The sequence below is a fragment of the Dendropsophus ebraccatus genome, chromosome 3, assembly GCF_027789765.1.
Source record: "Dendropsophus ebraccatus isolate aDenEbr1 chromosome 3, aDenEbr1.pat, whole genome shotgun sequence".
NCBI classification, from domain to species: domain Eukaryota; kingdom Metazoa; phylum Chordata; class Amphibia; order Anura; family Hylidae; genus Dendropsophus; species Dendropsophus ebraccatus.
This window is the reverse complement of record NC_091456.1, coordinates 178,308,693-178,321,508: the sequence shown is the minus strand read 5'-3', so window position 1 is coordinate 178,321,508 and position 12,816 is coordinate 178,308,693. Positions and strand designations below refer to the sequence as shown.

Genomic DNA, 12,816 nt, shown 5'->3' with positions numbered 1-12,816 from the left:
CCATAATCCATGGGTCCACTCCTCACACCTACTAACAAAAAAAAGGGATGCAGACAACTTTAGATTTGACTCCTTCTCTTTAGAGACCCCCATGTTTAGCATCACTGGTCCCCTCTATAGCACGTACACCCATAACACTGGCCAATGAGCTTTCAGCTCCACTTCTTTCACTTGAATGGCCCATTAATTTTTTTTCTTCACATTCTGTAATTATAACCATTAATTAACCGCGCTTTTAAGTGAATAACAACCACAGTAAAAATAACAATAATTATTACGTCTTCTGAGAAATCTTCCCACTAATTTAAATGGAGCCAAGCAAAGCTCCAGGTTTTGATGGACAGAGGCTTGGTGTCACAGCGGCAATTTATTTTTTTTTCTTTCCCGGGTAAACCTCTACCCCCCCCTCAATCGTGTTCGTAACGCCACAATTGTAGGGTTAACTATCTCGAAATTGAAAGTGTCAGCCACACATAAGGGAGAGCGCAGTAATTCCCTGTCTATGTCATTAAGCTTCCTGTCTCCTCTTTGTTTTGTTAAAGCCAAATGAAACAATGCAATTAGCTTGTTACAATTAAAGTGACTCGACTGGATAAATTGTAATCACCCGGAATGAAGTTAGGCATCCCTGCAGGACCCAGTCGCTGCAGCTGAGCTGCCTCATTTGCATAATTAAAATATACAAATGATAATGGATTTTGTACTCAATTTCCAGCGGCTGTAAATTCGGAAAACTATGAAATTAGAATAAAAGAGATGAAGGCCGCCTTGAGGTAATGAGGATGACAAGTTTTGACAGTAGGGTGTTTAGTCCTCTTGTATCTCCTGGACACAAAAAAAATAAATAAATAAATAAATAAATAAAAATTCCTTACTAAAAAGATGACACGAGATATTAGTTAATCGTTCCACGGACAGCCGAAAGAACAGATAGACTGATTACCTTTGCAAATTTTCCCAGTGTTTCTGACAAGCTCGCTTCTAACCTTAGGGGACACCTTGCCTCTGATTATGAGAAATTGAGAATGAATTAAATGTATAAAAGGGTTGTCACTGATAGACAAACTAAAGCAATAGAAATCAAATTAGCCTTTGCTGTATTTTAGCTTGGAGCACAATTGCCGAGAAGAAGGTTTAAAGATGCACGGAGCAAAATCATTCCAGCTTCTTAACAGTTCCGGTGCTCAGGGGGCCCCGGCAGAATACTGAGAATTATTCACAAATAATACCGCCATCCATTCTGAAGGTAACTTCAATGGCTTAATACAATGGACGGGCAAAGAGTTAGACAATGCCGTAATTAGCCGTCCTAAAAACAACTCAATGGCTCTTTGCTCCATTCATCAAATTGATGCCAGGGTCTGGTAATTAAAATCTAAATTTAATTTAGACTATTGGACTGTGGGTTATATAACCAGTGTGGGAAATAGTCCCATCTTGTAGCTACTTTGGGCTTAAAGGGAACGTGTCAAATGCCATCCCATAATTCAGCTTCATGTTATAGGACAGGAGGAGCTGAGCAGATTGATGTATTGATTGTGGTGGGAAAAAAATTAGTAGTACTTATAATGTTGATTGGAATATCTGCTCGGTAAGGGTCCAGTGGGTGGTGTTAATCAAGGAACTGGCCTATAGAGGTAGCTGTCAATCACTGAGTAGGACCGCCCACTGGACTTTCTGGATCCAAACCCCAGATGGACAGGGATGTTATTGTTCATTTTAATAATTTTCATAATGTTTGCAAATGTTCTCAATGTGAAAAGTTTTCTTTAAAGGGGTACTCTGTCTGGGATCCATTTTTTGGTAATGCTTGGGGAGAAGGTGGGTGAAAACAATAACATCTACTTCCCTGGCTCCATTGATGCAACCTGCATTCCACCGTTTTAGTCCCCTGGTAATGTCTGCTTGCTGGTCTTGAGATGTGACGTGGCAGAGGAGGGACACCGCTACAGCCTCTGAATGGCTTAAAGTGCCTGCCAAGTCCTCTCTTGAGACTAGGAAGCATCTGCACACTGGGGACTGGAGCGGCAGAATAGGGGCGTCATCACTGGAGCTGGGGAGGTAAGTTGGTGTTATTGTTTTTACCCACCCCCTCCCTATGCATTGCCAATTAAAGAGGGACCCTGAGGAAGTACCCCTTTAAAGTGAGTGTTTACCATGACACACCATTATGGTCTTTCAATACTCAACAAAATTTGTAATCCATCTTATTGGAGACAAATGCTTTTCATGTTGTACAAAATAAACTAGTAGTTCACTGAGGGATCAAGTTACATGCTATCCATACAAGTGCTGAATTCACAGCTTGGACAGATCAGCACTGCTCTATAATGTCCTCCAAACTGCTGCTTCTTAGGTTCATTATACAGAGATAGATGAGTGGTATCTCCTCTTCTTTGTGAGTACAAGGCATGGGAGACATGATTGCTGCTAGTCTACACTTTGTAGCTCTGGGAAAACTGAAAATGAACCCTATAGAAAAACTGATGAAAAATAGCATATACAAGCAAAAATAGTGCTACATCTCACATACACACACAAAGCTTATCCTGAAAAGTCACTTGAAACGGAAGGTACGCTCGCTTTATATCTAAAATGCTGATTAAATTTTTTATAGGGTCAGAGTTCTGGTTTTCTGATACCGCGCTCCAAATCCCCTGCACAGACAGAGCGTTAAATAGTGAAATCCTGGCTGCCTGCATTTATGCATTGAACTCAGCAATAAAACTGTATACTGGGAACACATAAGCTTCCTTTACTTGTGGATAAAGACGACGGCCAGGATTGTATTATTGAACAATATAACTATGCTAGGTATTTAGGGCTTGTTATAAAAAAAACAAAAAACAAAACAACAACAAAACTGAAATGTGTGAGATATATATATATATATATATATATATATATATATAGAAAGAGAGAGAGAGAGAAAGTAGTCAACATTGCTTGTCAAGCATAATATTTTCTTAGCATTTCAAAGTGGCTCTCCGGAGTTAGAAAAACATGGCCATTAGAGAAACAAAACCCCTCTTGTCCTCAGTGAATGGAGCCAAGGTGTACTACCACACACAACCTGAGGAGGGCCCTTGTCAGGAGCCGCAGCTCACAGATTTCCTTTCTGAGAGACTTACCTCTACAAGTTATGCAGGGCTGAACCCAAAGGTGGGGAAACGGTCACCTGGGTACACCTTGCCTATGCCAGGGATTCTTTTACAGACAGGACAACCCACCAAGAAGGGATTGATCTGGAGTGGAGCAAAGAGCAGAAGCTGAAGTACTCCATTGAACCTTGCTCGGCCTACACAGGAAACCTTGAGGAGTTAGCTTTGCCCAGTTGTGCAATCCTGGGACTTATGCTACTAAACCTGACGGTGTATATCCTTCTTCTTATGTTACCATGAGTACGAGATTCTTCTTCTACACCAAAACACTGTTAAACCATCCTGGCAGAATATTGTACTATTAGACAAGGCCCAAAGATAGCCCCTGCACCTATCTTGTCTCAAGCAACACTTTCCTCCTACCTTTCTACCTACCCTCTTTCTGCTACCTCAACACTTCAAGCACCTGAACCGAAGTTCTCTGTGTTGTCCATCAAGGGAAAGGACATTGTTAAATTAAAATTTTTGTGATGATCTTTTGCACTTATTTCATTCTCTGTATTGGGGTATGTGCACACTGAGGAATTCAGACGGAACCTCCGTCGCGGAATTCTCATCTCGCTCCCATCGCGCGCATCTCCACCCCTGTCATAGACTCCATTCTATGCACGGGCGGATTCCTTCCTCCGTCCAAAGAATGATCAAGTTCATTCTTTGGACGGAGGGCAGAAAACACCAGTGCATAGAATGGAGTCTATGACAGGGGCGGAGATGCGCGCGCCCGCTGCAGTCCGCGAGCGGGCGCGAGATGGAAATTCCGCGACGGAGGTTCCATCTGAATTCCTCAGTGTGCACATACCCTTGCACTGAAAATCTTATGTAAAGTTATACTTTGGTAAGGTCCTGGACTCTGTTCTTATTCTGCGCCTGCACCCAAACAATTTTAATACTCTTACAAAGCCCAGTGCCAGTGTGTTTGGGGGTGGGTATCACCACTCCTGGCCACCTTGACAAGTGCTCCAGTGAAAACACCAGCAAGCCCGCTACTGTTACCACCTAGCAACCCCAGGTCCTGGGACTTGCTGTGGCAGGTGACCCCCAGGTCAGCACCCCTGTTTAAGCTTGCTAGCAGAGGCTGGTGAGGTGCAGCAGGAGACAATGCAGGCAGCGAAGCAGGCGGGAACACAGCAGGAAATACAGGCAGGGTTCATGGGCAGGAACCACAAGCAGAAATCACGGGGCTGGGACCACAGTAGTGTGCAAGCATGCAGAGTCTCCAACAAGGGAGCTAGGGGTGAGCTGGGGTGAAATAGACACAGGCTGCAGATTGAAGACAATTAGGGGTGCACTGGCCCTTTAAATCTGCAGGAGCGATCGCCCTAGGAGGCAGGGATGTGCACGCTGGCTAGGGAGAGATGAAACAGGCGCAGGAAAAGATAAGGCACCCAGAGGGGCCGAAGGGAAGGTGGCACCAAGCCTCTGCACGTGGGCATTGGCGTCCACTAAGAAAAAAGTCATGGGAGCGGGTGTGCTGGCGGCCTATGACACTACCCAATAGTAATCCCCCCCTCCAAGTATGTAGTATTCCTTGTGTAGGTAATCCCCCCCTGTATTAAGCAACCCCCTCCCCAGTAAGCTTTCCCTGGCAAATAGCCAGCCCAAGTATGGAGTATCCCCCAATGTTGTAGGTAATCCCCCTATTACTTACACCCTCCCCCCTGTAGATTATATCTCCAACTTTAGGCATATTTCTCGTTAGTTATCATCCCCTCCCATTAAATAGAATCTCCTATGTTTGGCATATCTCTAGTTAGTTAGCACTTCCCACTTCCCACAAAAACAAAAAACACATACTCACCTGGCTTGCATCTCTGTCCTCTGGCATCTTCTTCCTCTCTCTGCTCTGCGAGTGCACAAATGACATCACTCATGTACCACTGGAGCACTGGGAGAGGGAGCAACCTCTTTTGGCCTGTGGCAGAATGCTGCCTGCAGCTACAAGAGAGACTTGCACAGAAGAGAACCAATAGCTCCTCACTGTGTCAATCTTTGCCAGCTGCAGTGTAGAGGGGCTTCCCTTTAGGGTGCCTTCACATGTACCATATCGCTGCGTTTTTATCGCTGCGTTTTTTATATCCACGTTTTGATTTTCACATGATTTTCATGTGAAAATCAAAAGTGGCATGTAAAAACATCGCACCAAAAATGCAGCGATAAAAACGCTGCGTTAAATACGCAGCATTAAAAACGCAGCGATACGTTACGTGTGAAGCTACCCTTAGGCTGTGCGGCATGCAGGGAACACTGTTTCAATACTGTTCACAGAAGTTCACAAGTGGGGACAGGTGAGAGGAGTGTCTGGAGAGACCCAAAGGTGTGTCTCTGTGCAGCATGTGTGTTCCCAGGCACCCTCCCTCCAATCTACCTTTTCCATAGACTTGCATTGCTTCTAATCTGATCCCTGAGATGCTACAACTCGTAAACCAGTAAACAAAAGTCATTACTAAACTGATTTTTCAAAGCAGGTGGAGGGGGACAAGATGCTTGATAACAGGAGGAGGCATTTTTGCCTGATAAGAAATATTAAAAAGTTCCTCATATTCTCTTGTACCATTGTACTTGTACTATTGTACTTGTAACGTTTGTTGATTATTTAAAAGAACTAACATGGCATCCCAGGGGCAATGACAGCCACACAAAACCATATTTTGTGGCAGTGATGGAGGGGCTATTGTAACAAATAGGACTCTGTTTCATCCTGATTCCACAAAGTAATTTTGGCCTCTATTGGAGAAAAAAGTGCTAAAAAATGGTTATTTTACATCCTCATAAGCAGCTCATAATGTCCCTTCTAATTCTAATTCTAATAATCTCAATTAAAATTGCTCTCTATAGCACGGATGTTTCTTTATGTGGTGTCCCATCACGGTTGTTCCTTATATGGCACCTGTCGCAAATGCCTTATACTCAAAAGTAAGAGTTTCACCACCAGATATCAGTGTTCTATGTATAAACTTGTTTATATGTATTGCACAGCTGTAGTCATTATAGGGTTACTGTTTCTTTGTATTCTGTGATTCTGTGGACCAGAGGAGATTCTTCTTTCTTCCCTACCTACCTATCTATCTCTATACTTCTTTCTCTGCCCACTCTCTTCTACACCATTCACAGGGACTCTTACATACCCTGTAGGAAGTAGTCACTTGGGTAGAGGAAGTGTAGCATCATTTTCCCTCTGATTCTCTTGGGAGTAGGAAATACACAGAACAGGTATCCCTGCTGAACTCAGCCAGGGCCTGGCTCTGCCAGGATCCCTGTCCGGGAGAGTCCAGTTGAGTTTTGTTAGTTGATCAGAGACACACGTGTATGGGGAACCTAGAGAATTTTTCTTCTGAGAGTATAACCACAGACACTATGCAGTGTTAGACCCCAAAAGGAGCACAAGTCAGAGTTCACCCCAGCCCACGCCGTGAACCTCTCTGAAAAGTGCAGGGCAGTATCCTAGTACAGAGGAACGGACCTGGATAAAGGAAAGCAAATATATGAAGGTCTACGTACTCTATTTCGCAGCGCAGGTGCCACCGGATAATTTCGGACACTTAGCTACTCTCAGGTAACCAAGACTGGGCTTGTGCCACCCTGATAGGACGGGAACCCCGACACTGCAGGGCAGAAGGTGGTTAGTGAAACACGGGCACAGGTATTCTTCTCTCAAGTATTCTTCTCTCAAGTATCTCTCTCTCAAGTTCCGGCAGAGCACACTACTACCCTGGGTTGAAGCGTTCACGACAAACTCCTCTACTCTGCTCTTCACCGCTCAACACTAAGGTACATAAGCACTGCTATTCTACCTTAGCACTTTAAAGTATCTCCCAGCAAAGATCCTGTGAACACAGTATCCTGTATCACCAGAGACTATTAGTAAAGCCATTCTTTTTATTCTACTGGGACTCAGTGATCATTACACCAGCACCTACACATTGCGGCTACATATTCCTTGGGTTACTGTCCCTTTTCTGTGGGTGGTGGTACCTGACAGTCTAGGTGGATCAATATCCACTCTGGACCACTGTGACAAGAGCCCAAATGACCCATCACAACCCGGCAGTTCACCGACCATTGAGGAACAGTATAGCCAGCCACAACTAAAAGCAGGTATACCACCACACTTGTGTGCTGAACTAGCACTGGCGTCACGACAGTACCATCACCGGCTGAACTGTACTATACCACCGACCAACCACGACAGAAGTGGCGTCACCCATAACAACTTAGAAAGTGACTAGTCAAGCATACCACAGAATTGGCATCACCCATAACAACTTAGTAAGTGACCGGTTGAGCATAACACACTTACACCTCCTAAAGGAAATGTCCACCATTATAACCGCCCTACCACCCAGGATATGTCCACCATTATAACCCCTTCAAAGGATGTGCCCACCATTATTCCTTAACCACCCACCCAGGATATGTCAACCATTACACCCCCCACACCCACACAGGATATGTCCACCATTACTACCCCCACAGGATATGGCACCCTTTTACTACACACCCCTCCCACAGGGTATGTCCACCATTACACCCATAGTAGCTGGAGGCTTCCAGGTGGAGAGTGATCGAAGTGACCCCACTGATCAGCTTGTAATAGGTAGTAGGATAACTTATTGAGTTGGGAATACCCCTTTGAATATGCCCCTTTGTTAGACAGTGTATGCAAGGACCACCATCCCAGTACTTCTCCTCTACGCATGCTACTGTCAGTTGGGTTGGGATTTGTTTTATACTATCAAAACAGCAAGAACTGTGCATTCTATTATTTGTATGGGATGTTGTATTGTTAATCCATTGTTATTCTCAGGTGGTAGATTTCCTATCGTACTGTGTTATTTGTTGAAAATATACATAAGCTTCTTAACTGGTCCTGACCCATCAACAAGAAGAAGAACAACAGCGGGAACAACGTCAGCCATAGTTCTCTATAATTTGTTCTATCAGGACACTTATGGAGGACAGCCCTATTACAGGATGGCCGGCACCCGCACCGGTGATAGAATGGCCATCAGTCGGTCTCAATGCAAACACCGCTTCTATTGGATTGACCTTTTGCAAAGAGTAATGGATGTTTTATGCGTTCTCTTTGCTGTACATCTGGTCTTTTCGAGTAGATATCTATTGGTAATCAAGACAGATCACTCTTATTATTTGCTATCGGGAGGATCAATAGAAACCTAAGAAATAATATTTCCAGATCACTGTTTTGTCAGTGTGACTTTTGTTAGAGTAAGAAAAGTATGGAAATAATAGAAGAGAAAACTTTGATGGAAGGTACAACCCCCCCCCCCCGACCCATGAAGCCTGTGGTTGTCAAGCCAAGGAGGTGGGCTTGCTTGGTCTTTCTTTAAAGGATCTACCTGGCATCTGTGGTTCAAGATTATAAACATAGACACAGGGAGAACATATAAACCTCTTCCAGATAATATTGCCTATGGCGGGCCTTTCTAAAAGGGTTTTTCTGCTGTTAGCACAATGAACTCCAGTATCCTAATGGTGGGTATATACTGTGGGGTGTGTGTGTAATGGCGGGAATATCCTATGGGGGTGTAATGGTGGGCATATACTGTGGGGGTGTAATGGTGGGAATATCCTGTAAGGGTTGTAATGGTTGGAATATCCTGTGCGGTGCGTTTGTAATAGTGTACATATGGTGGGGTGTAATGTTGGGGATATCCAATGGGGGGTATAATGGTGGGCATATGCTGTGTTTTTTTTTTTAATGGTGGGCATGTCCTGTGGGGGGTGTAATGATAGGCATATCCCTTGGGGGGGGACGTGTAATGATGGGCATATCCTGTGTGGGAGTGTAATTGTGGGCATATCCTGTGTGGGAGTGTAATGGTGGGCATATCCTGTGGGGATGTAATGGTGGACATATCCTGTGGGGGTATAATGATGGACATATCCTGTGTGGGAGTGTAATAGTGGGCATATCCTGTGGGGATGTAATTGTGGACATATCCTGTGGGGATGTAATGGTGGACATATCCTGTGGGGGTATAATGATGGACATATCCTGTGGGGGGTGTAATAAAGGACACATCGTGTGTGTGTGTGTGTGTGTGTGTGTGTGGGGGGGGGGGGTGTAATGGTGGACATATCCTGTGGGGGTGTAATGGTAGACATTTCCTGTGGGGGGTGTAATGGTGGACATATCCTTTGGGGGGTATAATGGTGGACATATCCTGTGTGTGTGTGTGTGGGGGGGTGTAATGGTGGACACATCCTGTGTGTGTGGGGGGTGTAATGGTGAACATATCCTGTGGGGGGTGTAATGGTGGACACATCCTGTGTGTGTGTGTGTGTGTGGGGGGGGTGTAATGGTGGACATATCCTGTGTGGGGTGTAATGGTGAACATATCCTGTGGGGGGTGTAATGGTGGACATATCCTGTGGGGGGTGTAATGGTGGACATATCCTGTGTGTGTGTGGGGTGTAGTGGTGGACATATCCTGTGGGGGGTGTAATGGTGGACATATCCTGTGGGGGGGTGTAACGGTGGACATATCCTGTGGGGGGTGTAATGGTGGACACATCCTGTGTGTGTGTGTGGGGTGTAATGGTGGACATATCCTGTGGGGGGTGTAATGGTGGACATTTCCTGTGGGGGTGTAATGGTGGACATATCCTGTGGGGGGTGTAATGGTGGACATATCCTGTGGGGGGTGTAATGGTGGACATATCCTGTGGGGGGTGTAATGGTGGACATATGCAGTGGCGGTATAATGGTGAACATATCCTGTGGGAGGTGTAATGGTGGACATATCCTGTGGGGAGTGTAATGGTGGACATATCCTGTGGGGGGTGTAATGGTGGACATATCCTGTGGGGGGTGTAATGGTGGACATATCCTGTGGGGGGTGTAATGGTGGACATATCCTGTGGGGGGTGTAATGGTGGACATATCCTGTGGGGGGTGTAATGGTGGACATATCCTGTGGGGGGTATAATGGTGGACATATCCAATGGGGGTGTAATAGTGGATATATCCTGTGGGGGTGTAATGGTGGACATATCCTGTAAGAGGTGTAATGGTGGACATATCCAATGGGGGTGTAATAGTGGACATATTCTGGGGGGTGTAACGGTGATGGAAGTCAATATACTAAGCTCTGATGGGTGCGGAAGAATCAAGAGAAAAGGGGACTAAGGGGCCTATTCCACTGAGCGATAATAGGACGATTATCGCTCTGTGGAATAGAGAGAACGATCAGCCGATGATCGTGTCATTGGCTGATCGTTTAGTTAGGTTCAAACCTAAAATCATCGGTCGCCATCCGCGCATCGCTACGTGGAATAGCAGTGCACGGTGGGCGACCGACGGTTTAAAAACACAATACTTTACCTATCCAGACTGCAGGTCTTCTCCTGCACTCCTTCCACCCGGTCCCGCACGCAGCAGCAGCTTCAGAGCGGCCTGTCTGAACTGACAGACTGCCGAGCCAATCACTGGGCTGAGCGGTCTGTCAGTTCAGACACGCTGCTCCGAAGCTGCTGCTGCACGCGGGACCGGGAGAAGGAGCGCAGAAGACCTGCAACCTGGATAGGTAAAGTATGAAACAAGGGCTGCAAGGACATCGGTAACAATGTCCCTTCCGCCCTCGCTAAACGGTTATTGGGCTGTGTAATAGACCCAGTAAACGAGCGCCGATCTGCTAGATCTGCTCGTTTACATTGTTGATCGGACCCTGGTCGGCCCGTGGAGTTCAGTAAAGGATAATATGAGATTGTTAATATGGGAATGTTTCACAGCCAAAGGCCTTAGATACTTGACCAGGATCCATGGTGGTCCTACAAGTGGAGTGTCCTAAAGATGAGTTACTGCACATGTAGTTTGTCATCAGAAAAAACCCCTGGTCCATCTAGTCTGCCTTTTTAGTATTTCCTTTCTTATTATCTTAGAATAGATATGTGTTTATGTGGAATTACCTACCACATCTGCAGGAAGTTTGTTCCAAGCATCTACTACTCTTTCAGTAAAGTAATATTTTCTCATTTTGCATCTGATCTTTCCCCCGACTAGCTTCATATTTCTCCCCTTGTTCTTGTGTTCAGTTTATTTAGCCCTGTAACATATATAAAGGTTTCCATCATGCCTGCCTTTCCCTTTCTCCCACTCTATACAGAATTAGATCCTTTAGTCTTGAGTACACTTGAGTACTATGGGTATGAAAAGGACGACTTAGCATTTCAGTAGGATATACATCCATATATCATAATCAAATATAGTAAACATGTTATTATATCCACTCATGTCTTTCGTATTATACATATCATATATCTATATATCAACTATATTAAGCATATCACCATATGCCGACAGGTCATACATACGTTTCACGGGGGAGATTTATCAAACATGGCGTAAAGTGAAACTGGCCCAGTTGCCCCTAGCAACCAATCAGAGTCCACCTATCATTTTCCAATGAGTCTGTGAGGAATGAAAGGTGGAATCTGATTGGTTGCTAGGGGCAACTGAGCCAGTTTCACTTTACAGCATGTTTGATAAATGTCCCCCCATATATCATACATATATCAGACATAGTAAACACGTCACAATATGTCCATGTCATACATATTATCCATATCATATATCCATGTATCATATATATATCAGCTATATTAACATACCTCCCAACTTTTGCAAAGAGCAAAGAGGGACATGTGAGCCGCAGTCCCCATAGCCACGCCCCCATAGCGGGCTCCATAGCCACGCCCCCATCGCGACCCTCCATAGCCACGCCCCATAGAAACTCCCCTACAGTCACCACATGCTGCTGACTGAATAGTGCCCGATATAGTATCCAATCCCCCCAAAAATGTCCTATATAGTATCCAATCCCCCATTATAGTGCCCCACATAGTATCCAATCCCCCAATAGTGCCCACACAGTATCCAATCCCCCTATATAGTGCCACACATAGTATCCAATCACCCATATAGTGCCCCACATAGTATCCAATGCCTCATATAGTGCCCCACATAGTAGGCAATGCCCCCATATAGTTCCCCACATAGTAGACAATCCCCATATAGTGCCCCACATAGTAGCCAATCCCCCCATATAGTGCCCCACATAGTAGGCAATGCCCCCATATAGTGCCCCACATAGTAGGCAATGCCCCCATATAGTGCCCCACATAGTAGGCAATGCCCCCATATAGTGCCCCACATAGTAGACAATCCCCATATAGTGCCCCACATAGTAGCCAATCCCCCCATATAGTGCCCCACATAGTATCCAATGCCCCCATATAGTGCCCCACATAGTAACCAATGCCCCCCATATAGTGCCCCACATAGTAACCAATGCCCCCCATATAGTGCCCCACATAGTATCCAATCCCCCCAAAAATGCCCTACATAGTATCCAATCCCCCATTATAATGCCCCACATAGTATCCAATTCCCCCAATAGTGCCCACATAGTATCCAATCCCCCTATATAGAGCCACACATAGTATCCAATCCCCCATATAGTGCCCCACATAGTATCCAATGCCCCCATATAGTGCCCCACATAGTATCCAATGCCTCATATAGTGCCCCACATAGTAGGCAATGCCCCCATATAGTGCCCCACATAGTAGCCAATCCCCATATAGTGCCCCACATAGTAGCCAATCCCCATATAGTGCCCCACATAGTAGCCAA

The 12,816-nt window shown here is 45.3% G+C and overlaps 1 protein-coding gene across 5 annotated transcripts in view; it reads right to left on the bottom strand.

Annotated features, from left to right (window-relative positions):
* The window catches only part of SKOR2 (SKI family transcriptional corepressor 2), a 68,217-nt gene extending 56,664 nt beyond the window's left edge, over positions 1-11,553 (bottom strand). For 2 of the 5 annotated variants that reach the window (XM_069964828.1, XM_069964829.1), the window contains exons 1-2: positions 11,496-11,541; positions 11,095-11,227 (exon numbers count right to left, since the gene is read on the bottom strand). In XM_069964828.1, the coding sequence (XP_069820929.1) occupies positions 11,095-11,190 (96 nt within the window). In that variant the 5' untranslated portion in view covers positions 11,191-11,227; positions 11,496-11,541. Of the gene's footprint in view, positions 1-11,094; positions 11,228-11,495 lie in introns of all 5 variants that reach the window. The other 3 variants (XM_069964831.1, XM_069964832.1, XM_069964833.1) reach the window with 2 other exon arrangements.
* Positions 11,554-12,816: the final 1,263 nt, after the last annotated feature.